The sequence below is a fragment of the Ipomoea triloba genome, chromosome 14 (assembly GCF_003576645.1).
Source record: "Ipomoea triloba cultivar NCNSP0323 chromosome 14, ASM357664v1".
NCBI lineage: Eukaryota > Viridiplantae > Streptophyta > Magnoliopsida > Solanales > Convolvulaceae > Ipomoea > Ipomoea triloba.
In genome coordinates this window covers 12,362,881-12,390,200 of record NC_044929.1, presented here as the reverse complement: position 1 = coordinate 12,390,200, position 27,320 = coordinate 12,362,881, and the positions used below count along the sequence as shown (strand labels likewise).

The 27,320-nt window shown below is 32.8% G+C and overlaps 3 protein-coding genes across 3 annotated transcripts; all 3 read left to right on the top strand.

Moving 5' to 3' along the window:
* Positions 1-841: 841 nt before the first annotated feature.
* Positions 842-5,830, top strand: LOC116003951 (lysosomal Pro-X carboxypeptidase-like). Its single transcript, XM_031243894.1, has 9 exons — positions 842-1,216; positions 2,336-2,522; positions 2,600-2,733; positions 2,845-2,957; positions 3,081-3,324; positions 4,397-4,552; positions 4,672-4,751; positions 4,840-4,889; positions 5,697-5,830. The coding sequence occupies exons 1-9, from the start codon at positions 842-844 to the stop codon at positions 5,828-5,830; spliced, it is 1,473 nt and encodes a 490-aa protein (XP_031099754.1).
* Positions 5,831-10,775: 4,945 nt separating this feature from the next.
* LOC116003950 (lysosomal Pro-X carboxypeptidase-like) lies at positions 10,776-17,982 on the top strand. The gene is made up of 9 exons (XM_031243893.1): positions 10,776-11,150; positions 11,604-11,790; positions 13,347-13,480; positions 13,732-13,844; positions 16,068-16,314; positions 16,877-17,029; positions 17,132-17,211; positions 17,458-17,507; positions 17,837-17,982. Exons 1-9 carry the CDS (start codon positions 10,776-10,778, stop codon positions 17,980-17,982), a joined length of 1,485 nt encoding a protein of 494 aa, XP_031099753.1.
* Positions 17,983-24,883: 6,901 nt separating this feature from the next.
* LOC116005234 (agmatine coumaroyltransferase-2-like) lies at positions 24,884-26,566 on the top strand. The gene has a single exon (XM_031245500.1). It carries the CDS (start codon positions 24,904-24,906, stop codon positions 26,215-26,217), a length of 1,314 nt encoding a protein of 437 aa, XP_031101360.1. The 5' UTR covers positions 24,884-24,903; the 3' UTR covers positions 26,218-26,566.
* The last annotated feature ends 754 nt before the right edge of the window (positions 26,567-27,320 follow it).

Sequence of the window (27,320 nt, the reverse complement as noted above, 5' to 3'; positions counted from 1 at the left end):
ACCAAAATACCCCTAAGTTTTGGGGGGAAAATTTGGGAGGAGGAAATTGTTTTTATATATAGTATAGATTATTTAATGTAATAAAACCCATATGATTTAATAATAGATGTTATTTTACCTTCAAAAAAAAAAAATTAATGTAAAATCGGTGGACTTTTTTTTTGGTGCGCAAGAGGGGCCGAGCCCCAGTGAAAAGAATGTAGCGAATCCTTTTGGTTGCGACGTTCATGGCGTCTCTGGAAAGGATGTTGATGACCCCGTCTTGCGGGTGATTCAGGATTAAAGTTCCCCACTGATTGGTTTAACCCATGTTAGCTAGGTAACCGGCACATTGATTCTCTTCTCTACAGACATGACCCAATTAACTCCAAACTCTTGAATTTTACTCATAAGAAATTTGCATTCCGCGATAAGAGTGTCGGCTTTCGGTCGCGACTCTGCGTACAACATAGGATAAATAACGTATTCCAGTCGACAGCAGTACACAGCATTTAAAAAAAATTATTAGAAAGTCTGCATTTTATACTTAAAAGGTGTGTTATGAGTAAAACCCGCTTTATAATTCTAGGCGACAAGAAATGACAAAGAGATAAACCGGCCTAGATTGTATATAGTTGATCGCCTAAACCAAAAAAGCCAATAAACATACCACCAGAGAAGTCAAACCTAAAATTTTTTCATTACTATACTAACTTAAAATTTTTTCAAACTTAAAACCGGGAAGGTTGTCCTATAGTACACAGTATTGTTACATAGTAAGTCTTGTACCTGTACATATATATACTTATGGCTAGAACACTAATTCTCCTCATCAAAGCAGGGTATTTTCAAGCATTCTGTAATGGGTGCTGGTACAGTTTTAGTATTTCAATGGCTACTTCTTCTAGTATTCTCAATTCTTGCCATGGCAAAACCAAACAATAATCTTCCCGGTTCGAGAAGAAACCTAGGACAAGACGATGATGCCATATCATCATCTGCCTTGCAAATGTTTTACTATAACCAGACACTCGACCATTTCAACTTCCAACCTCAAAGCTTTGCAACATTCCCACAGAGGTATATGATCGATTCTACATACTGGGGAGGAGCAGATAAGAACGCCCCCATTTTCGTGTATCTTGGAAATGAAATGTCACTTGAAGGCACCTTAACCTATCTCGGTTTTCTCTCTGACAATGCTCCTGGCTTCAAAGCTCTAATAATTTATATAGAGGTATAATTCTATACCAAATTCAAGAATAATATGTTTTTTTTAGGGTTTTTTTTGCATTATTATTATTATTATTATTATTATTATAATTTTATTATTATTATTTGTTGTTTTTGGCTCCTTGTTCCACCTTGGCTATTCTAGACCCTGGTTCGTGGCTCCACATGGTTCCACCTCGTCTCAACTAGACTCCGATTCCTAGTTCCACCTTGGTCCTACTTAGACCTCGGTTCCTAGCTCCACTTGGTTCCACCAAGTCCCACCTAGGCCCCAGTTCTTGGCTCCACTTGGTTCCGCCTCATTCCACCTAGTCCATGTTCCTGACTCCACTTGGTTCCATCAAGTCCCACCCTCCACTTGGTTCCACCTCGTTCTACCTAAACCCTGGTTCTTGGCTCCACTCGGTCCCTGTTCCTGGCTCCACTTGGTTCCACCTCGTTCTACCTAGACCTTGGTTCCGGGCTCCACATGATCCCACCTCATCCCACCTACACCCTAATTCCTGGTTCCACCTAGACCTCAGTTCCTGGCCTGGCTCCACTTGGTTCCACCTAGTTCCAAGTTCACCTAGTCTTCCCAAGACCCATTTCAACAAATTATTCCAACCCTTGCTTGGGATGAGATTCGATCCTAAGACTTTCCAATTTAAATAAATAGTTAGATTGTCCATTTATTATTATATAATTATGTTCAACCTTCATCGTCATGTTGTCGCTATGGGTGAGTCGCTTGTGAGATTGTCTCACAAATTTTTATTAATGAGATGTGTCGAGTTAAAATATAAATATAATACTTATGTTGAAAAATATAATATTAATCAAGGTAAATTGTTTGTTAGCAGGAAAAGTGTAATACAATTAAGAAAAAAAGGTAATATTTTGGGGTATATTTAGGAGTTGAAGAGTTACTTATTAGAAATATGATGCAAAATGTAATAAATTTAAATCAAAATATAATATTAAGAATTGAAGAGTTATTTACGAAGAAAAATGTAATACTTATAAGCAAAAGTGTAATATTCATGAAAATTTTGGTCTCAGATGGGGATATGTAAAACCGTCTCATAGGAGATTTTGCCTAGCTACGTACACATATTTTAACATGAATCTTTGTATGGTTCAGCATAGATTCTATGGGAAATCAGTTCCTTCCGTATCACAAAGAGAAGCACTCAAGAATGAAACTCTCCGGGGTTACTTTAACTCAGCTCAAGCTCTAGCAGATTATGCAGAATTGCTGCTCTACCTCAAAAAGGAATTATCAGCAACATATTCTCCTATCATCGTTGTTGGAGCATCATATGGAGCAAGTGAGCTAATTAATTAATGGTTTATACATGCATACATATTCCATGGCTGTACATATAATATATAAATTTGGTTTCAGTGCTGACAACTTGGTTTCGACTGAAGTATCCACATATCGCTGTGGGCGCCTTGGCATCATCAGCACAATTTCTTTTGTTGGACGACAATATCCCACAAGATGCATTCTATCGAACTGTTTTCGACGATTTCCAAGTACAAATTAAACCCTACGTGTTTAATTAATGTTGTCTGTGTTGTTCTGTGAACTCTAATTAATAATTATATGGAATTACGAATGCTAATTACGTACATTATATTATGCAGGAATCCAGCCAAAGTTGCAGTGAAACGATTAAGGCGTCATGGGATGAAATTCATAAAGTGGCTTCAAAGCCTGATGGCCTTTCAAGTTTAAGTCAAAAATTCAAGACTTGTAGGTAAGTGCAAGCTATACTTTTTTTTTGGTTAATAAGTGCAATCTATATATACAAGTTATTTATTTTTAATTTCTTTAAATTGAAATGATTAAAATTTAAAAAATATGTTTTCTTCATTATTAGGAAATTAAATAACGTGTCTGAAATTGTGACGTATTTAAAGCATATGTATTATCAATCTGCTACATTTGACATGCCACCAACTGATGTAATATGTCGTGCCATCGATGGGGGTTCAAAAGGAATTGATGTTCTGGGTCAGATATTTTCTGGCATCGTGGCCTTCGAAGGCGAAAGCTCTTGTTATCTAAATGAGAGCAAACAGCTACAAAATGAAGATGATACAGACTTAGGTTTGGGTTGGCAGGTACTCCCTTCATCTAGACCATTGCTTTAAATAAGTAGATTTGACATCATTTGGACAAAAATGTTTCAATTAAAAATCCTAGACATATATATGTAAAGTACCAATCCTATTACTTTCTTTTCAAAACCCTGTTTGAAAAGAAGGTAATGGGAATACCTTCTTTTATTTTCCTTTTGCTTTGACTGTAGAAGCTACAAAGAAAGACAATTAATTGCATTGTTTTCACAAGTTAAGAAGAAGGCAATAGCATTACCTTCTTTACTACTTTATATAATTAATTAGAGATACAAACACCATTAATTTGTTTAATAAATAATGATAATAATAATAATAATAATACTAATCATAATCATAATCATAATAATAATAACAACAACTACTACCACCACAATACTTAGAAATAAATAATAATAATAATAATAATAATAATAATTATAATAACAACAACAACATGCAACAACTAGACTACAATATTGGTTACGTTAAATAATAATAATAATAACTATTGTCTCAGCATACGGTATGTAATAATAATAATAATAATAATAATAATAATAATAATAATAATAATAATAATAATAATAATAATAATAATAATAATAATAATAATAATAATAATAATAATAATAACCATATTGTAGTTTTTCATGACATTCATATTAAAAAAATTCAGTTAATCAATGAATAGTAAACATACGAAGAAATATATATATATATATATAGTCAGGTGCAAAGTGACCTTAACATGCCAACGTGCAAACTAGTGAAAGATTGCACCACACTTACTATATGATTGCACCACACCGAATACAATTGCGCCTTAAAGGTCCTCGATATGATTGCACCACACCGGATACAATTGCGCCGTAAAGGCCCTCGAGACATGTCTGGGAGCCGTTGCAATGCAATCACGTAGTAGTTGCGATGCAATCCTTTAATAGTTAGTAGGTTAAGGGTGGTTCGTACGTAATTATGATTCTATATATATGTATATATATCATCAATATTTTTTATAAATTCATCATCTCATAACAAAAAGTAATCTTCGTAATGGTGTGTTTATCAACTCCAGAGTTGCAGCGATTTGGTATTCAAATTCAATTACTTTGGCGTTGATACTTCGTTCCCACCACCTCCATTTCATTTGGAAAGTTACATAAAAAATTGCGAGAGCTTATATGGTTTGCCTCCAAGACCCTATTGGATGAACGATTATTTTGGAGTTCACGTGAGTTTGTGTATTATTGATATCAAATTGAATTGAAGAACATATTTCATATTTTAAGCTGATAATACGATTATACATTTATTATTTTATATATTTATACTCAACGACTATATATATAGGACATGAAGCTTGTGCTGAAAAGATTTGGAAGTAACATTATCTTCACTAGTGGTTTGAGAGATCCTTGGAGTACTGGAGGGTACTATGATTGATATTCTTTCTTATCTAAGTAGAGGGTAGTAAAAATACTTGTTCTTAATCACATTTGTTTTACAATTCAATTGTAGGATTCTGGAAGACATATCACACAGTATAGTAGCCATTGTTACAAAGAAAGGTAATCCAAAACCTCGTATGTAACCTTGATACGATAAGAGCATCCCCTATGCCAATAGCAAAGTGAATTTTAGATTAAATCTTTTTAAAAATTAATGGTGACCACGCAACGCGCTCACTGAGCACTTGATGAAGATGTAGCACCAATTGATGCTGTGCTCTATCTCAATTAAAAGGCTAAACTGATAGTTAGATTACAAATTTATGTTTATATATTATTATTTGTTCAACGTGCCCCAAGTGTGCAGGCCGACCATAGTTTCTTTTTACCAAATTGAAACATGTGTTCCATCTCAACTAAAAAGTCTAAGCTGATAATTGGATTATATTGCACATTTATGTTTATATATTATACGTTCAATAGCGCCAACTAGCCTTTTTTTTTTCCTTGAAACCTGAGGAAAATCCACGTCTTTGTAGTTGGACCTAGTTCTTCTTTTTGTCTCTCCTCCAAGTAAACAAAACTTTCAAAGAAACTTGGTTAGATTGTTGATTTGGTAATCACGAGGTTCCAAACTCGTTTTTAATAGGAACAATCTATTGGCCATTATGGTTTGATCGAGTTAGTAAACTATGTACAGCCAAAACTGATTTACCTCGGCCACCTTGTGGATTTTTGCCTCACAAGGTCAGGTTTATTATCCCGTACACACACTCAAATAGTAGATGCGAGTTTCCCTCATCATCCAATTCCCCTCAAAAGTCAAAACCCTCTGAAAAATGCCCCAAACAGGATAGATAGATGCACAAGTTGCAGGTTATGTTATTAGCTAAAACAAGCATTTTGTTTAATTATATTGATTTACAGGAGCACATGCGTCGGATGTACTTAAGGCTCGCAAAACAGATCCAGAATGGTTGGTGAAGCAGCGCAATAAATCGCTTAAGATCATTGAGGGATGGATCACAAAGTATTATGACGACCTTCAATTCGTGCCTTAAATCTAAAATGAAACAAAAATTCGATCTGTCACGCTTACTAGTGCAAAACGTGGGGATCAGATTACAATAATCATATATATACACATGCCCGCAGGAGATGCAAAATAATGTAATAAATACTTCGATCCTAAGCTATATATATTGAAATAAAATTTTTCTACCTTGTTATATATGGATGTCATTTGTGTATATTGTTATTAAATGATGAAAGTTGTGTATATTGATTGTCGATAATATGTACGTGCACGGTGCACTAGTTGTTCTGCAGCATGGTTCGCGAATAATTGTTCCATGGTTTGGAAAAATGGTTTGAATATATTGCTTAAAACTTATGGCAACAAAAAAGTAAGTTAAATAAAATGTCAAATCTGATCTATTACGGAATATTTATTAATTCAAGAGATAAAAATATTTCAATAAATTTCGAAAGAGGCAAAGTGGGTAGAGAATGGCTCTTTACTAGAAAGTTATGGGTTTAGTTTTTCTCTTAATAGAGCCTATTGCACAAACAAAGGCAAATTATTGTGTGGACTATGGTCTATATATATAACTGTGATGAATGAAATATACATTTTTAATATATTAAAAATATATTATTTGTGAACTGAATGTACATTATTTGATAATATATAAAAAATTATGTACTTTCAATTCAAATAATGTGCTTTATACAAATTAAATAATGTATTTTTAGTATATTAAAATTTAAAAATATATACTTTTTATTTATAGTTCACACAAATGTATGGACTATGGTCAATGGAATAATGATTAACAAATATATTAGAATTATCATCATATGACATATGCTTGAGTTTAGAATTTGACTCAGCTTGGTGATAAATTAAATCTCTTTATTACATGTTAATTAATTTAAATAAATATATGTACCGAAAACGTTATAGCATGCATCATGCTTTTGATATTAGAATTAGGCTTTATTTGGGGAGGCAGAAACTGAGAAAGTGTTGTATTAACCATGAAATTATAATGTTAAACAAACTATATATGGAGTATAACTCCAACTCACATTTCTAATCTACTATTCTAACTAGCATTAGCTATGCGTTTCTAATTCATAAAAGTGTAATATTCCATTTAAACTTCATTTATATTTTGTTAAATGTAATACCTAATATAATGTCTAATATTTAATTACTTAAAAATAATAAGTATTTTTTTAATCAAAAGAAAGGAACAGTACACCTAGTAGCTAGTTCATGAGGATTTGCACCTTCCTTATATAAGAAACACCAAAACAATCATCCATTATAATTCGTTGAAACTCCAATGCTCTTATAGTCTTATAGCACGGAGGTCAACAACTCTATTTTGATCTTTGTAGAGTGTAAATCAACTTAAATTAAATTTGGTCAATATTTGAAACCATTTATCTTTAAATTATAATATATATTTCAATTATTTCAACGAAAAATAGTATTATTTTTCTATTAATTTTACCTCCTAATGTTGACTATAATCTCTTTAAATTCATTGGCTAAATGTGAATTGGTCAATCCCACATGCATTAAAAAATATCCATTTCAATTAAATACAAAAAGAACTACTCAAACAATCAAGTATTATTAAAGGCCTAAGGGGTGAATATTAGAGGATAAAATCAATAAGAAAATGTCGCATCGCTCTTATTGGGCAAGGCCGATAAAAGGGTTATGTCTAGTACTCAGTGGCTGGGGATTGTTGGACAGAGTCCGGTAAAGCCCTTAAGAGTCAAGTCTAGTACCCAGCATGTCTCAAACAATGTGATGGCAATCTATAAATAAGGAAATAAGTTGCGTCTTCACTATTAATTATACCTTTTGGCATGAGTGGTAAACACTTTATCTTAATTAATATCAGAGTCAGGTCAGGAATTGCTTCTTCGCTGTTAGTTATATATATATAATTTCATTATTTCTAATGTCATTTTCCAAAAGTAAAATAAGCAATGCCAAAATTGACTTTTGTTTTTGTTTTTGGAAGAACGCTAGAATTAGCTTAAGTTGACATTTACCCATAAATAAATAAATACGGAGTAAATTAAAAGTGATAGAGAAATGTGTGTAATACAATGGTTTTAATAAGTAAAATTAAAAACTAAAAATGTGAAATCATACGGGATTGGGCAGAATTGGTCTGTAATAATTGAACGTTTCATACTCTAATTTTATAAATTTAATTAGTCATGAACGTTTTAATATAGAAAGAATTTCTTCAGCAACAAAATCACTTTCATGAACGTTTATTTAATTCTGTATAGTGGACTTTGTAGTTTCTGTTGGATAAATGTTTGACCTAGTCCACACAATATTTTTTAGTTTTTACCCAATGTATTACCCGTCCTTATATCGTGGACCGCGATTCATAATGCATTGTGGACCGTGGTCCCAAAACGACGTCGTTTCAATAAGTGGGAGACAGAGCCCGTAATTGACACTACAGTTCATCTCAAAAGATAGTGCCTTACATTTGTTTTGATATTATCGAATGAAACTGTAATTATATTAAAATGTAACTTTAGTTGTATTGAAATGTAACTGCAGTGTATTAGTGTATATGAACTGATACTGAATAACAGTTTCACATTTGTGTTTTATATTATCGAATGAAACTGTAGTTATATCGAAATGTAACTGTAGTTGTGTTGAAATGTAACTGTAGTGTATATGAACTGATACTGAATAACAGTTTCACATTTGTGTTTTTATATTATCGAATTAAACTGTAGTTATATCAAAATGAAACTGTAGTTATATCAAAATGTAACTGTAGTTGTGTTGAAATGTAACTGCAGTTCTGTTGAAATGTAACTGAAGTTGTGTTGAAATGTAACTGTAGTGTATATGAACTGAAAATGAGTGGCGCGAATTCATCCGTCTGTTTTCATTAATCAAAACGACGTCATTTTGATGCGTGGTCCACAATGCATTGTGGACCACGGTACACGATATAATTTGCGATGTATTACACTCGGTGCTTTTATATATATTGATGGATATATTAGAGATGGACTCCGATCCAGAGAGGAGGAAGGCGACCCGTGGAGCAACACGGAGGGTGACCCGAGTTAGGGGCGACCTCGTCACAGGCGACCTCATAGTGGGAGACCTCGTCACGGGCGACCTCATCATGGGCAACCTCAGAGGCGACCTCGGCCTCGCGCGCGGACGCGGTCCACGGCAGTTATAACCGTCCCCTCCTTTCTAGGAGGGCGGTTAGAGAGCTTTGTAGTATAAAATAGCTCATTATTGTCTTGACAAGACATGTTATCCTAATTATCCTAATACAAACACTTCTTGTAATATTCCTACACACTATATTTAATAAGAATTGTCTCCGCAACATTCGTTCATCAGTTTCCCTATCGAATCATCCTTCGGTAGCACTCCTATTATTATCGGGTTTAATAATTCAGACTACCCCGGATCTATTAAATCCATCATTATATATATATATATATATATATATATATATATATATATATATAATTCTGTTCATTATTTTTTACTTGAGTTTTGATCAGTTGGATAACACCCATTAGGTGAAACTGTGGAAGCCTAAAAGACCAAATTTAATATCATATTATCGAAACTTGACATAAATATAAACAAACAAAATTTTAGTGTATTAATAAGTGGATTCTAACATCACCTCTTAATATATTGAATAGATTAAAAGCCAGTACTCTATTTTGATCTCTGAATTCATATTAAAGGAATTAGTATGATACCCGTGCGACGAACTAACAATTTGAAATATTAGATTTTTTTCATAGAATTAGTATGATACCCGTGCGACGGACTAACAATTTGAAATATTAGATTTTTTTCATATATAAAAAGACGTAGCTGATTGGGTTAGACGGTATTTGGTAAATTAGCTGTTAGCTATTTGAATTTTGAATTTTGGAGTTACAAATTTTTTTTTTTTGGGTTATTCCCAAGGTGTCCCCTAGCCAAAGGTCAAATGGTTTGCTCTATTAACCTGAGCATGGGGATCAAACCCCCAACCTCATGCTTAAGAAACAAGGTGCTGAACCATTACGCCAACCATGTTGGTTGTTACAAAAAACTTATTAACCAAACACTTATATTGAAATTTTAACCAAATCAAACAATTAATAGTGATCAAATAAGCCAAAATTGGCTGATATGCTAATTATTTACCAAACATGGCCATGAGCTTTATTCATTTATATAGTTTTGTTATTTAATAATTATGTTAATTTGATATGAAAAAGTTATGAATATAGATATTTGCAATTAAAATATGAATTGATATTTAAGATGGGCAATTAGTTAATTAAAAGAAATTTTTTTATATTAAAAGTTCAATACAAATTATTTAAAATTACAATATATTAAACACTTCTTAGTAAATTATATTATTAGTTGAAGTACAATTTCTTCTAGAGTCACTGCAAATACCAATTTTGAGATCTTTGGGATTGTTAACTCTAGATGCAGCAACTCTAGACTTTGGGTTAGTTTCTTTCTTCTTTTTTAATTTTCAAATTTAATTCCATTTTTTGTTCTAGATTTATAGGTGACAGTCTACTTTTAGTTCTTTTTTTATCAGAACATCCACATTTGGTCATAGTATTATTGTGTCATGGTCATTTTTTGTCCTTCATCAACAAAACCGTTAAAATGACGTTAAATCTAAAGACATTTTAATTATTTTTATATAGATCTAGGACCAAAAATGGAATTAACTCTTTTATTTCACATAGAAAATTTTTTACCTCTTGCTATCCCTCTTAAATTAACTTCTCATTTTTCTACATAAGTGAAAGGTACGACTATACTTAAAAAATATTAATTATTTAAAAATAAAACACCATGTATTACGATACCATAAAAACTCTATATATATTGATGTTATCAACTTATAATTCACTCTTCCAATCAAACTTTTTATTGAAAAAGAGAATTCTCTAATCTCTATGGATATGCACAAACTTTTACTATGTGTTCTTGGTCTCCTCTTACTTGCAGCCTTCCCAGTTACTGCAAAAGCAACACCACTCACCGTTCATGGCCTGGGAAATCTGAGAAGAAGCCTAGCAGAAGAGGATTCCATTTTGAGCTCTCTGGAAACCTTTTACTATAACCAAACATTGGACCATTTCAACTACCAACCTCAAAGCTTTGTCACTTTCCCACAAAGATATCTCATCAACTCCAAATACTGGGGAGGAGGCAACGATCCAATTTTTGTATATCTTGGTGGAGAAGACGTGCTTGAAGATGATATAACCCTTTTTGGCTTTATCCATGAGAGTGCTCCTCGTTTCAAAGCTTTGGTAGTATATCTAGAGGTAAGCGCCTATATATATATAACTATAGTCAATTATTTTGTGGGTTGAATAAATTTTGCTTCTATTTACGGAAAAGACCACAATAGCGCTATCTAAAGGTGCGCTCTGTGTGAGCGAAGCTCACTTTGTGATTCTAGCCGTCAAATGATGAACACAAGGATATAAATCAGTCTAAGTTGTTCATAATTGACCAACTAGAAAGTCAAACTAGTCACTCCCAAGCAATAATAAATTATACAGTTATTATTATAGTCTTATTTTCCTAAAGGTTGTTATTTATATGATGTCACCATGGGCGGAGCCAGTACGAGGACAGTGGGGGCAGTTGCCTCCCTCCCCCACCCTACCTCACCCTTTATATATTCAAGAGTCAAGACTATAATGTTAATGCGCCAAGATAACATAATGGTTAATTATTATTTAAGTGTTTAATTGAGAACTTCTTATTTTCAGCATCGATTCTATGGAAAATCAGTTCCATTTGTATCACAAAGAGAAGTCCTCAACAATAACACTCTGCGAGGCTATTTTAACATAGCACAAGCACTAGCAGATTATGCGGAGATACTATTATACCTCAAACACAAGTTGTCTGCACCGTATTCTCCAATTATCGTTATTGGAGCCTCATATGGAGGGAGTATGATTTTAATTTACACTACTTGCACACATATATAATATAATAAAGAATTGTTCTATTTTGTCAATTAACATTGATGTCAATCGTATGTATCAAGTATAATTATGTATGATATACTTGATTATATCATATACTATTGACACCATTACTGATAGTATACAAAAAATCTGATCTAAGAAATTTTACAATGTAGTGCAATGGTACCATACAAATTAAACCATATCATAAAAAGCATAGCCTTGTACTTTCCATGCCCCAAAGAATTTTTACAATGTAGTGCAGTGGTACCATACAAATTAAACCATATCATAAAAACCACTGCCTTGTACTTTCCATGCCCCAAAGAATTTTTACAATGTAGTGTAGTGGTACCATATAAATTAAACCATATCATAAAAACCACAACCTTGTACTTTCCATGCCCCAAAGAAATTTTTCAATGCAGTGTAGTGGTACAATACAAATTAAACCAAATCATAAAAACCATAGCTTTATACTTTCCCCACGCACGCGCGCACAAAATAAATAAATAAATAAATAAATAAATAAATATATATATATATATATATATATATATATATATATATATATACATACTCGGATGTGAACAAGCTCACAACTAAAATATGACTAATTTAATTCATCTATTTAGGTATATCAATAGTTGAAGGTTGATGAAAAATAAGAGAAAAAAATGACAATGTTAGTTTTATAAATATTGTAATAATTGTAAAATTGGCTCATGTTTTTTTTTTATACTAAAACCCTCACCTGAACCCTAATGTGTGGCTATATATATATATATATATATATATATATATATATATATATATATATTTTCATGATAGCCTATATAGAGTAATGATCAAATGAGACTACCTCTCTCAGTGAAACTATAAGACCCAACATGAATGTACACAATCTACACTGGAATAGTTTGTGTGGATTCACGTTAGGTCTCACAGTCTTATGAGAACAAGTTGTCTCACTAGTTAATTTGTGTGTGTGTGTGTGTGTGGAGGGGGGGGGGGGAGGGGGGTACAACTGCTTGGCTAGCTTGAATGATAAAATAGATAAGTTTATATCATTTTTACGTATGACATTATAAAATAATTATATGGGATTTACATATAACATAATATACATTGTATCCAATATAATATTAATGGCATCATAAAAAAATCTCATATGATAGTAATGTCATTTGCACCAAATTAAATTTACATCATTTCATACCACGTGACATAATTTTATATAATCAATTGAAATGGTTAATTAACTAAGGTAACTAATGAAGGTAAAAGATTATGAACTTATCACATCCAATGTTAAATGATACAACTTTTAGTGCAAATATCATTATTACTCTATTCATTTTCTACTGTCACTAGAATTGCCATTTGCCACCCCTTTTTTGTATTAAATGTCATACCTTGTGGATTAAGTCATCATAATTTTTTATATGCATTAATTAAACGTGAATTCAACAATATATTCAATATTTTGTGTAAAAACTAATTTAATTATTTTTTTCAAAAATAATAAATTAATTTCAGTGTTGGCTGCATGGTTTCGGTTAAAGTATCCACATGTGGCTGTTGGGGCCTTGGCATCGTCGGCTCCTATTCTTTACTTGGACGAAATGGTTCCGCCGGATGGATTCTTTCAAATTGTCTCCCGGGATTACAGGGTATGTAACTAATGTGTAGATTAATGAATATGTTTGCAATTAAATCTTTATTTCAAGAACTTGTAGTCCTGTGGCATCAAACCCTTCCCTTTATACGGGAGGTGGTTTCAATAGGTTGAGAAAGTAGTTATGAACAGATACTGCATTGTAATAGAGTTACTAGTATTCAAAAAAAAAATCTTTATTTCAAGAACTTTATTTATTAGCAGATAAATTAAATTAAATGAAATTAAATATGAATAATGTTACAGGAATCTAGTCGAAGTTGCTATGAAACTATAAAGGCATCGTGGGACAAAATAGCTAAAGTCGCTTCCCAACCCAATGGTCTCTCAATCCTTAGTCAAAAATTCAAAAGCTGCGGGTAAGAGTAATTATTGTTTAATTTTAATATGTATTAGTTATTCACCTAGACAAGAAATTGCATGTCTTATATATATAAAATCATAATCATATGAGAACCACTCATCAGGAAAGAACTTATCGACAAATTCAAACCATTAATCTGCAAGGTCTGATGGATAGAAATCAACTAAAAAAAGAGCAGGGTTATTTTCATAAATATTACAAAATTTTAAAATGAGCGGAGTCATTTTCATAAATATTATAAAGTTTTCTTTATTTTCAACCGTTAGATCTACTAGATCAATGGTTTGGATTTGTCCACAAGTTCTCACTTTGATATATATATATATATATATATATATAGAGGTTGATGATCCCATTAGAACACACCCCCCAGAAAAGACTAAAAACCAATCTTAGCCTTACATCGGTAAAAATCGGATGGATCTTATCAAATTTTTTTAAAAAATGCAGTGACATTTTTTAAAAAAAAAAGCTAAATTTCATATCTAAACCATAAATGCTAGACTCTAAGCTGTAAAAAGTAAACCACTAAACCACAAACTAAGTCATAAACTCTAAAATCGAAACTCTAAGTGCAATAATGCACTGTACTTTTACATTTTGCAAGTGCGATATATATATATATATATATCTACTATACTAATAAGAGCCAAAGACAGTTAGGCCTAAAATGGGTAGAAAAAATGGCGGTCAAATTATTTAATCAAATAGATGGTTCAAATGAATTATTTAATAAAATAGATGGTTAAGATAATTCAGATTAATATTATTAATAGAGATTACCTTATTTAACCTTACTTTTATGATTATCCGTTAAGTTTTCCGTTAAATATTCTCTTTTCCGTTAATATTCCGTTAACTTTTAACTCACCCATTAATTTCTATAAGAAAGGTGTTAGGTTCGAACCCCATCTCAATCAAATTTGACATAATTAAGTTTCTTACTCTATTTTACTGGTATTAAATTAAATAAATTAGTATCTACAACAAAAAATGATACATATGTATTTCTTTAATTTAGAATTATGTGTCTACAATACATTTATTTGAAAAAATTATTCATTATCAAAAAATTAAATTAAATAAGAGAAATAATTTCATTAGTTATAGTGTCTTTATTTTCTCTCATGCAAAGATTATTTACATTCAAATTTATCAATTGATATTCATTATATTGTCCATTATCTTATTTTTACAATATCTTGTAATTAAATAACAAAGTTATAGTACAAAATAATGTTATATATTTATTTACCAAGTATTTTATTAATACTATAAAAAAAATTAAAATAATTTGAAGCTAATTATATTAACTACTTGGGTATTGAATTGGTTGACAAAGAGAGTACTCAAATAACCCAACAAATTGAAGCGGAATCACTCTATTTTACTCTTATTGAATTAAATAAATTAGTAGTTACACCAAAAAATGATACATATGTATTTCTTTAATACCATGAAAAAAATAAATAAGAATAGTTTGAAACCAATCATATTTACTTTGGGGATTTGTTGACAATGAAAGTACTCAAATAACCCATTACCCAGCAAATCGAAGCGAGAAACTACTTTTTAATATCTCCGGAATACATAATATTTTAAATTTTCAAATTTTTATTAATTTATTTAATCTTTTTTCATAAACTAGGGATTTCTTTATCCACAATAACTCATTCAACAATAATGGTTGAACCAAATGAACCCCAAGCAGAACACCTAAAGGAAACTCCATAACTCCTATATCATAATCTCATTGTATGACGTTGTCATCTATGTTACCAACAATAACCGAATTGCAAATAACACACTACCAACAAAAAAGGAAGAGAACAAATAGTAAAGATGAATACAATGACAATGTTACTTAAAAGTAGTATTTATTTAGACTATCATTTTTAGACCAAATATTTAGACTATCGATTTTACAATGTTGCAAAAATTTATTTTAGTAATAATTATAATGAATTTTCTATATTATCTTGGATTCATATACTTTGAGTTAAGTTTTAAATAAAAAAATTCGACATTCAATTACTCATGTATAAACTTCTCATATATAATCTTGCAGTGATATACTTTCAAATATTTATTTAAATATAAACATTGAGCATTAACCCATTCGCGCAATACGCGTATAAAATTAGTATATATATATATATATATATATATATATATATATATACACACACATACACTAATTTTTATATATTTGTTTCAGAAATCTAAGTGATGTATCGGATCTCACATCATACCTAGTGACCATATACGTACAAAATGCAAAATTTGACATTCCACCAATCTATCCCGTTGATATGATATGCCGTGGCATCGATGAAGCTCGAAATGAAACGGACATATTGGATCGAATATTTGCCGGTCTAGTTGCCATTGCAGGCAATAGCTCTTGTTATATAAATGCAAGTAGGCTGACCGATAGCAATTCACTTTTAAGTTGGAGTTGGCAGGTATGTGCTCACATAAGTATTTAATTATAACCTTAATACAATCAATTTTATTATTTGATTCACGGTTGGCAGTAGAAACCTTGCTAGGAATTCTGGTACAAAATATTTTTCCACTCATTTTTACAATTCAAAAAATCTATTCTGATCTCATTATTATTGAACGTAACACCCATCAAAAGCATAGTTGAAGTAGACGCTAGGTGCTAGCCGGACGATAGAGGAGCGCCTAGAGCCTAGACGGCTGACTATTAAAAAAAATAGTGCACGTGTGTGGGTGTAAGTCAATATATATAATTAAATAAAAATTAACAAGACCGGCTCGACCAAATTAACTTGGCTACTCGGCCTAGTCTGCTGTTAACTTAGCCGAGTCGGTCAAGTTAGACGCCTAGGCGGCCGTCCATTTAGGGGGTAATTGGCCTCGGCCTAAGGGCGCCTAGCATCTAGGCTGATTTTTACAACAGTGATGAAAAGTAATTAGTAATACTAATCATCAACCGATATTAAATATAAGTAAATGCATATTTATTAACTAGAGATTATTAAATAATTTGTGAAATAGACTTGCAGTGATCTTGTGTTCACTATTAGCACTGGTAATGACACCATGTTCCCTCCAAGTTCATTTGACATTGAAAGCTACATCGAGCAATGTAAGAGTGCATACGGTGTTCCACCCAGACCTCATTGGGTCACAACCTATTTTGGAGGCTATGTATGTCTTTTTTTTTGTTTTGTTTTTTTTTTTTCTTTAAATGTAAAAATAAATAAACAAAGTTTAATGATGGTAATAATATTCATTGTAATAACATTACAGGACATAAAATTAGTGCTGAAAAGGTTTGGAAGCAACATCGTATTCACTAATGGTTTGAGGGATCCGTGGAGTGCTGGAGGGTACATATTACTAAATTCCTTGCTCTCGATCTCTATGTCGTTTTATACATATATTGTGGCATATATTACTAATTATTTCGATGAGTTTTAACCTGATAATTATAAAAAGTTATTTTTAACGGTAAAGTAAGAAATTTCATGTATCAGTGTGATGTATTTGTTTTATCAATATATTATTCGACTCATTATTTTAACCAAAAGACCAAAACCATTTCTTATTGTGATTTATTGCTTCTAATTTTATAGGATACTGGAAAACATATCGGACAGCATAATTGCCGTTGTTACCAAAAACGGTACATTCAACATTTTTTTTTTAATTTAGAAACATATGTGTGTCTAGTGCAACCAAGCCTTAACGTGCAGCTGGACACTATTAAGTATGTAAAAATACATCAATTGCGTTAGGAAACGCACACCAACGCACCACAAAAAAAAATGCACCATACCTCAGCACACCTAATGGTGTGTTTCTGAACATTGTGTTGTTCGTTTATGCGTATCTAATAGTGCGTTTTGTGGCGCATTGATAAGGTGTCAATTGAACACTCAATTTTTAAATTTTTTTTATAAGTTTCACATGCTAATTGATTTGGTTTATTTATTTTTTTATAATGATTTTCAGGATCGCATGCTCTAGATTTGTTTACAGCTAAGAAAACAGATCCGGAATGGTTGATGAAACAACGCAACACATCACTTGATATAATTGAAGGATGGATTTACAAGTACTATGATGATCTCCATGCCCTAAATCTAATTAACAACTAATCAACCAATAAGCTAAGGAGATTATATTATGATTGTAATAAATTGAAGGAGACTAAATACGATCATAATTACTGAATAAATGCTGGTGTGTGTGTGTATATATATATATATGTATGTATATTCAAATAATACTCCTTTGTACGTGGGTGTACCATATTGTGTAGTAAAGAAAATCTTTTTATGTAAGAAAGAGTATGTTAATCAACAAACATGCATGCTTTTCTATTTATTACATAGCTAGAAATCCCTAGAATACATCGTTCGAGATCTTTACTCTTAATTTTTTTTTTTTTAAATATAGATATTTGGGGATTTTAGATCATGTTATCGAGATAAAATATTTTCACAATCTAATGCGTTAGTGTGTGATTTATATTTTATTAAGCATTAATTCTTTTTTTAATGCAAGATGTGAGGTAGGCAGGAAATTTATGGTAACCGGCCCAATGAGTAAAAACACAATCGTTATACCCTACACCACGGTGTACATAGCAATGTGCACCACGTACGTAAACGACGTCGTTTCGATGTTATTGGACGCGGACGCGAATGACTCAAGGGAATTCATTATCTATAATACACATAATCATTATCTAGAATACACAGAACGTTCGCCTAGAATACACAGAATGTTTGCCCAAAATACACAGAATATTGACACAAAATACACAGAACTCATCCTCCTAACATTCGAATGCACAAACACATCACAACCTGTGTTAATAACATGAATACACAAGATATTGACACAAAATACACAAAACTCATCCTTCTAAACATTCGAATGCACATACACATCACAACATGCGTTACTAACATGAATACACAGAACGGTTGCCTAGAATACACAGAATGATTGCCTGAAATACACAGAATATTAACATAAATACAGAGATCGACCGAAACGGGAAACGTGATTTCCAAAAAACGAATGGTTAGTTTACAATGCTCAAAACGATGTCGTTTACGTACGTGGTGCACGGTATAATTTGCCGTAAAAAGAGGGTTAGATGGTGAAAAAACTTTTGATAAAAAAAAAAGTAAAAATCAGATCATGTAGCAATAATATTGGTGATGTTTACCATTAGTTTCTAATGAAGGATTTTGTTCATATTCTGTATTTTGACATTTTTGTTGCTGCTTACTCATGAGTCTAGTTATATTCGGTATTTTATTCTATGAAAGTCAAATAATTATATTTAAATATTTAATTCAAACCTTCATGAAGATTTTCCAATGGCATACACTAAGATCCAACGAAGCCAACGATGTGTTAGCTAGACAGAGGCTCGGAGGGTCACGTCCGATATTCTACTATTGGTGGATCCAAAACATTACAGTACCCTGCTAAGTCCGCGGGCTAGGGTTCAAGTAACCCTAACCTGCTTCACATGGGTTGGGTATATGGGCAAATATACCTAACTTTTTTTTTTTTTTTGGTTACTTTTTTTAAAGGAGAGAGCTTTGCTGCATGGCTATCTAGCTTCATGCATTGAGGAAGAAATAAAATCGGAAAAATATAGAAAGATTTAAAAGTGGACTAATTAATACGGAGTACAGTAGTAATTAACTAATTATAAGGGGCTCAAAAGAGTAGACCATTTTTCATTTGAAAATTGAAAAAATAAAATAAAATAAAAATAAATTAGAGAATGTTATAGTTGTGGAATGAGTGACAATAGATCTACTTAAGAAGAAACCAAATTATCTTTGTTATTTTCCATATGATTTTTGGAGGACAAAGGAAACCTCATATCGTTTTTGGATGTGACTAATCAGCTCAAATCAATATAGTCAATATGTTACTTTTGTGGGTACCAAAATAACTAGCTGATCAACGTGGTTGAGATTTTCACTAGGAGTCGAACTTGAAATCTTGTGTTTACCAAGCCAACAACTTGACCAACTTGACAATTTCAATCCGTCCCATGGATATCCACCCAAATTCACTGCGCATGGATCATGTATTTTTGGATGATAGTGGTTGGTGGGTTGGATGGGTCTTAAAAATTAAATTCACAGTGGATAGCATTGGATTAAGGTTTTATGTACAATTAAACCCGCATAGAACCCCACCTGACCCACCATGTGAATGTGTGTGTGTGCGCGCGCGCGTGTATATATATATATTATACACACTAATGGTCTTGTTGAGATCGGATCCAGCATAAATCGAGTACGAAAGTATAGAATAGAGGGGGTAAGAAAATAGCAATATTATTGCTTGGGGCGCTAATAAGCCTAGAATGGTATGTGCAAAGCTCGAGATACTAGCCCTAAACGATGGTCAGTCAAACCTTGGTGTATGGGTTGAAGGTTAGGACCACAAGCCACTAAGCCATGAGTGTTATAATGGTCTAACTGTCCAAGGGGTGATGTCTAAAGGGAGACATCAAACCCTCTTATATAGTGTTGAAGACCTTCCGAATGATCGACAAATGTAAAATTTTGGTTTGCCTTCATTATTGGGCACACATGTGTACGGTGTACCCCCATTACCTAGAAGTCAACAATATTCACATGGGTAAGTAGTGCATCCTACCTTCTGGTATATGAGCTATGAGTACGTAGCTTGGGTGGTTGGTGTTTGTTTTGTTATTCCATAGGATGTAGGTTTGAATTTTGATAGCTACACCTATTTAGCTTAGCATTTTATTCCTTGGGCCACCATGCTTCCTTCTTTCTTAGCAACAAAAATGGACCCCCCTCCTCCCATTGGGTCAAGATTTATCCAATAAAATGGATCCAGGGGTTCTATGACCCCATCACGAGTCCCACATTTTCTTTAGTTGTCTTTGACGAGCAAAGAAAGTATAAACATTACCAACCTTTTACACACATTGACCCTCTTGACTAGAGAGGATAGCCTGATGCTCGGTCTCTACGACCTTCCCTACATGCGGTTTTTTAATAGGACTTAGAGATTTTTGTCATCTTCCCTTTGCGTAGGCTCCCTGAGCTGCCTCCATTGCCCCTTTGCTTGATGCTTTAACTCAAATTCCAAATTTGAGGAGCAAGCCACCGTAGCCATGAGTGAGGAATCAAGTACAAGTTGAAAGATCCGTCACATCGTCAAAGCATGATGATAATGAGCAATCCAAAGATGACAAGGGTGAATTTTAAATTAGATTTGAAAGTTAAATTATTAAATGCTTATTTTAATTAGTGTTTGGTATGTGTTTTCATTTGCCTAAAAACTATTGAAGTGATTTATAATTTATGTTTGTGATTTATAAATTAATTAATTTTATTTTATTAATATGGATATAAGAATTGAATATTTATTCTTCTTTAGAAAAAAAAAAAAGTAATACACAATTGACGGTATTTTTTGGATTATATTGGTCAAAAATTTGGCGCCCTCTCCTTTAGGCATTCTCCAATAGAAGATTTTGCACAATTTTTGAGAGAAGAAATGTCACCATGAAAGAAAGAGATTGGAGAGAGAGAAGGTCACAAGTCTTCCTGAAAATATGAAGTTTTTTTTTTTTTTTTTTTTTTTTNTTTTTTTTTTTTTTTTTTTTTTTTTTTCCAGAATTATGAGAGCCACAAATGAGGAAGTTGCGTGAGGGGCAACTCCCGCGTCCGCCTTGGCGCGCAAATTTTTTATTAAAATTTTTTTTTACTAATTTTTTTTCTTTTATTTTATCAACTCTCATTTTCTCTTTCCTAATCACATCTGTAAAATCTCGTAAAAAACCTCACACTATTGAGGATGGCCTTAAGAAGGTGTTTTTTTTCCTTCTAATAAAAAATTTCCCTGGCCTCTTGCCCTTACGCCATTGACAAATTATTGTTTGACTCGACCATGAATATAAGATACATTTTTAATATACTAAAAGTACATTATTTGTGTACTGAATGTACATTATTTGATAATATATAAAATAATATATTTTCAGTATTCAAATAATGTATTTTAGGTACACAAATAATATATATACTTTTTAAATATTAAAAATGTATTAGTCTACACAGGTGTGTGGGGTCCATGTAATAATAATGATTGTATGCCATTCCTGATAGGTTTCTCTATTTTCACCTATCCACAGGTACACCACTACCGTCAGCAGCAACCGACCTCAGGTTAGCCTGTTTCCCTTACGCCATTCCTGTGACACCACTGCCGTCAGCAGCAACCGACTTCAGTTAAGCCGGGAAATCGCAGCGACCTCAGTGACCGCGACAACAACCGATCTAAGGTAAGCCGTTCCTGCGAGAGCACTGCTAGGTTTATCTTGCCCTTACGTAACTCCATTCCTGCGAGACCACTGCTAGGTTTATCTTGCCCTTACGCAACGCCATTCCTGTGTGGCTATAGGCTTTTCTGTTTTTGTTTTTTCTACTCGCCAATTTGGTACTTGTTTAGTTCAGGTTTTTTTTTTTTTTTTTTTTTTTTTCCATTGATGCTCTGGCAATGCCATAAAATCAGGTTGCATGTGTTTAGTTCATCTTAGAATTGCTCAATGTGGTGTTCAAAAAGTTGTTCCTAGATTCCTAGAACCAATATGTGTACATTCTATTCAATATGGTTAATATAATTTGTTTGATTCTATGATTATATTTACGCCATTCCTGCGAGACCACTGCCGTCGTTGCTTTGTGGTTGTTTACATTAACAGTTACTTGAGCTCAATGAATATTTTATTCCCTGAACTTAATTAAAAGGATTTCTTATGCTTGGTGATTGGTCTGTACCAAAAGGATTTCTTATGATTGTTATTCCCTGTACTCAGTGGTTACTCAATACTCAGTCAGTAGCTAATTTCAGTAAAAGTTAACTTGGAGTAAATAAAGTATTCACATACTTAGACGATTATTAATTAAGACAGTAATTAATGTGTAAACTCAAGGTATGAAGAAGAGGTGGTTTAATGAATTCAAGGTAAATTACGTTATAATTGTAATTGGCACAATAATTCTTATTGATGTTTACTAATTACAATTTGTTTTCTTTTAATTTTATAAAAGAAAACCTATAAGTGGAATCCAGAAGATGAAGCAGCCATCCGGAATATATATGAGAGAAAAGTTGCCAAAAGACTTTCCAACGCGTTGTGACAGGTGTGCGTCAACTTGGCAAAAGGTAAACCACTACTGCAATGGATGGCTGCTCCGGTTCTGGCTCAGTATCACAACCTTTGGGACAAGGACGGATTCAAAACGATATCCGAGAAGAACAAAAATAATACAAATTCATACTGCCGGGGAATGGGATCGTTGCTACACAATGGAGGTTCAATCCCGATCACTGAGCATATGCGAAGATTAGTAAGTCATTTAATAATATTTAAATATAGTTTAACGTTTAACAACACCATTAATGTTTGGTTTATTATTGTTGGATAGAAAGAAAAGCTGGGATCGGAGCCATTAAATGCAGTTTAGTTTCAAGCTACACACAAATACAAAAAAGATTGATGATAAGTTTGTGACTTTGTGTGCAAAAAAGCTCAACAAGCTAAGTAATGGTAAGACTCTCAATTCCTATAATCTCCCATCATTACATATAAAACTATGTTGTAGTTATATATTTCCAAATGATTGCACATATCCAGAAACACTCCACTTACCCCACCTTTTTTTATTTCTGAATATGTGTACATTCTGTTCAATGTGGTTAATATAAAGTATTCGAAGATTATTAAGACAGCGATGTGTAACTTCAAAATAGAAATGCATGATTACATATTGTAGAAAATATTGGATCTTCCTTAGTACAGTGTCAATACAATAGCATTTTTCTGGTTGTTCGAAATTTTCTGATTCATCTATTTGATCGTATTACACTTGCTTTCTTATTAGTGAACATTTTTCAATATGGAGAAAAGGGTAAACTTAGATTGGTAATTAAGTTGGAAATACTGATATTACACTTGCTTTCTTATAAGTGAACATTTTTTAATATGAGTTCTAAAAAGTTGTCAATCAATCAATATAGAAAACTGTAAGTCAAATGCATCAAACTGAACCTGAACTTTGACAAGCAACTGCTTCGTATGAGGTAGCAGGTGGTCTCAAGAAAAGAGGTTGTGTGTTTTGGTTTGGATCAGATACCAAACACTACTTCCCCGAGGTGGCGAGAAAGATGAAGTCGAGATATGGAGAATCATCCTCACATGCAACTTGTGAGGAAAGAATTAAACAATTAGAGCAAGATAACAATGAAAGGAGATTATAGAGCAAAATAAGAAAATTATGGAGTTGATGCAAGATTTATGTAGTGCACATCTAGAGTTGTTCCAATCTGTTGCTCCTACCGTCGATAACAATCAAAGTAGTGGTGTTGGGCTAGATAATCTCAACATGAATGATGATGCTATTTCTAAATATAAATGTTAGAAATTGTATTATGATGCTACTTGTAAATATAAATGTAGAAATATTTAGAATTGTAAAGTAGCTACTACTTTTTAAAATGTAATGTTTAGATAACCTTTACATGCAATTAAAATTGTTACTTTTTGATGATATTGCATTATTATAAAACTACTAATTGTTTTAAAATTACTATTACAGGGTGAATAATATGCATTATAAAAAAATTTAAATAGTTTTTTTTTTACAAGGTAATCAATATTTCACCACCAAATTTCGATCCTGTAACCTTTATTCAAAAAGAAACACAGATGTGCCAGTTGAGCACAATTAATATCAAAAATTAAACAAGTGCAAAAAGGAATAAAGATTCGAAATGCAGCTGGAAGCTGTTTGGAATTAAATTAAATTCCCATAATAATATAATAATTTAATTTGTGAATTATAATTACACGCAAACTAACATGCATATCGTCATTTGTCCAAATGAAAATAACTCCAAACAACCCACAGTACACGTCTGCATGATTTCTTCTATATATACACCCCAACCTACATTCCAATCCACCAAAACTCAGATCAACTTCAATCTGAGGAAAAACCATGAATATTAAGATCGAAAGCACGAGAATCGTGAAACCTTTGTATGAAGGCAATCCTCCATTAACCACAAGCCATGTTCCTCTTAGTGTGTTTGATAAGGTCTCCTTTGATACTCATATGGGTATTATTTATGCCTATCGCCCACCCACCCCTTCGAATAGCACAATCGAGTTAGGGCTTAAAAAAGCCCTTGCAGTATATAGGGAGTGGGCGGGGAGATTGGGAAAAGACGAGAAGGGTAACTCCGTTATTTTGCTGAATGACAAAGGGGTGAAGTTTGTAGAGGCATCAGGTGATACCACTCTTGATAACGTAATGCCTTTCAAGCCATGTGCCTCTTTACTCAACCTTCACCCTAGTCTCATGGGGGTGGCGGAGTTGGTCCAAGTCCAAGTCACACGTTTCAAATGCGGCTCTCTAGTGGTCGGATTCACTAACCACCACCTTGTGGCGGATGGCCACTCCACGAGCAATTTCCTGGTTGCATGGGGCAAAGCTTGTCGCGAGGTTATGATTCAGCCCTTACCACTATGCGACCGCACCATTTTCATCCCGAGAAACCCACCTAGAATCGAGTACGATCACGTCGGGACGGAATACATGCCAAAGAAAAACGACCATTTCCTCAACAAAGATGATGCAACATTCTTGGATGACATAGTGGTTCACAAAGTCCACTTCACCTTAGAGTTTCTAACCAAGCTCAAGGCCAAGGCCTCTATCATGAACGGCGACGCTAGGCCATACAGTACCTTCGAAAGCCTTGTGGCTCATCTATGGCGGGCCATAACCAAGGCAAGAAACCTCGGAGACTACGAAACTACCCACATAAGAATCGCAGTTGATGGTCGTGCTCGCCTTAACCCCAAAGTTCCCAACGAGTATTTCGGCAACTTGGTTTTGTGGGCATTTCCCACCACCAAGGTTAAAGACTTATTGCGTCAGCCTCTTTCGTACACAGCTATGCTCATCCACGATGCCGTTTCGAAGGTCAACAACAACTACTTCAGATCGTTCTTAGATTTTGCGAATTCCAAGGTGATCGTTGAGGAAGACGGTTTTGTTCCAACCGCTGACGTGGACAAGCTCATTCTTTGCCCCAATCTGGAGGTTGATAGCTTGCTAAGGTTTCCATTCTATGACTTAGATTTTGGAACTGGATGTCCGTACATTTTCATGCCGACATTTTTGCCGATTGAAGGATTGATGTTTTTTCTTCCTTCCTTCACTGGAGATGGAAGCATTGACGCTTTTATTGCTTTGTTCCAAGACAACTTGGCTACCTTCAAGCAGATTTGCTATTCTCTTGACTAAAGGCTTTCTTTATCCCAACAATACTTTCATAATTTTGGAAAATAATTTTTAAAAATGACTCATTTTTTAAAAAATAATTTAATTTTCTAATATTTGTTTGAACGTCAGAAATCTATATTTTTCTGTTTGGCTGAAAGTTAAAAACTACGTTTTTTCTGTTTGGTACATTTTTCTTAAAATGAACACATTATTTGTGGGCAAGGGGGAGTACGGTAAATATATCTATTTTTGTGGCTATTATTACCCTAGTTTTTTTCTTTCATGATTAAATATGGTTTTCCCACTTTATTTTATATTATGTATATCAGTGGTTATTTAATGAAAGAGGTTCTAGGTTTTCTGAGTTCAACTTTTTCTTCTTCTCTCTCTGATCTTTCTCTCTATTTATTGTTTTCTTGCAATTGAAACTATACAATGATTCACGCAAGAATATGTCCAATTTCGCAATAGTTAATAGATTGTTTTTACAATAAAAGAAGTTAGGAATTGAAGCATTAATTTTCCTTTAAATTGCAATTTTATACTCCGTACCACTAAACTACTACAAAATTTTTAACTCAATTACTCAATAGACAAATACATAACAATTGATAATCAGTAAAGTTCTAATACAAAATATATTACCAATTCAGGATCAAGCTTTTATTATTAAATTAAAAATTATAACTAGTAATAAAATTATATTTTTATTTTATTATATTTACTTAACAAACAACGTTACATTTTGATGGCTTAATGTTAGGCTTGGATGGCAACAAAATACTCTCTAAGAAATCAATACCACTTATCTCAAGTTAGAGACTCTTAGATAGCCTGCCTTACTTTAACAAAATATTCGTCAATAATTACTAATTGGGGAAAATGGTCAAATAAACCCTCAAATTTTATTCAAAAGGTTAATTAAGCCCCAAACATTAAAAAAGTTCAATTGAACACTCAAACTTTTCATTTGGATACATTTAAACCCAAATGACCGATTATTTACCTGAAAAAATTGATCATTAATTTTCTGGCCAACATTGTTGACCGGAATAATTTTCTCTGGCAAAAGAACAGTGACGATGGTGACGGACAATCGTCTTCTCCGGCGGAGAAGACGAACA

Excerpts from the sequence above, each read along its gene's own strand:
- LOC116003951 (XM_031243894.1), top strand. The coding sequence starts at position 842 with ATGGGTGCTGGTACAGTTTTAGTATTTCAATGGCTACTTCTTCTAGTA. Across the intron at positions 2,734-2,844 it reads CTGTTTTCGACGATTTCCAA|GAATCCAGCCAAAGTTGCAG; the intron begins GTACAAATTAAA and ends TATATTATGCAG. Across the intron at positions 4,553-4,671 it reads ACGATTATTTTGGAGTTCAC|GACATGAAGCTTGTGCTGAA; the intron begins GTGAGTTTGTGT and ends CTATATATATAG.
- LOC116005234 (XM_031245500.1), top strand. The coding sequence starts at position 24,904 with ATGAATATTAAGATCGAAAGCACGAGAATCGTGAAACCTTTGTATGAA.
- LOC116003950 (XM_031243893.1), top strand. The coding sequence starts at position 10,776 with ATGGATATGCACAAACTTTTACTATGTGTTCTTGGTCTCCTCTTACTT. Across the intron at positions 16,315-16,876 it reads TTTTAAGTTGGAGTTGGCAG|ACTTGCAGTGATCTTGTGTT; the intron begins GTATGTGCTCAC and ends TTTGTGAAATAG. Across the intron at positions 17,508-17,836 it reads TGCCGTTGTTACCAAAAACG|GATCGCATGCTCTAGATTTG; the intron begins GTACATTCAACA and ends AATGATTTTCAG.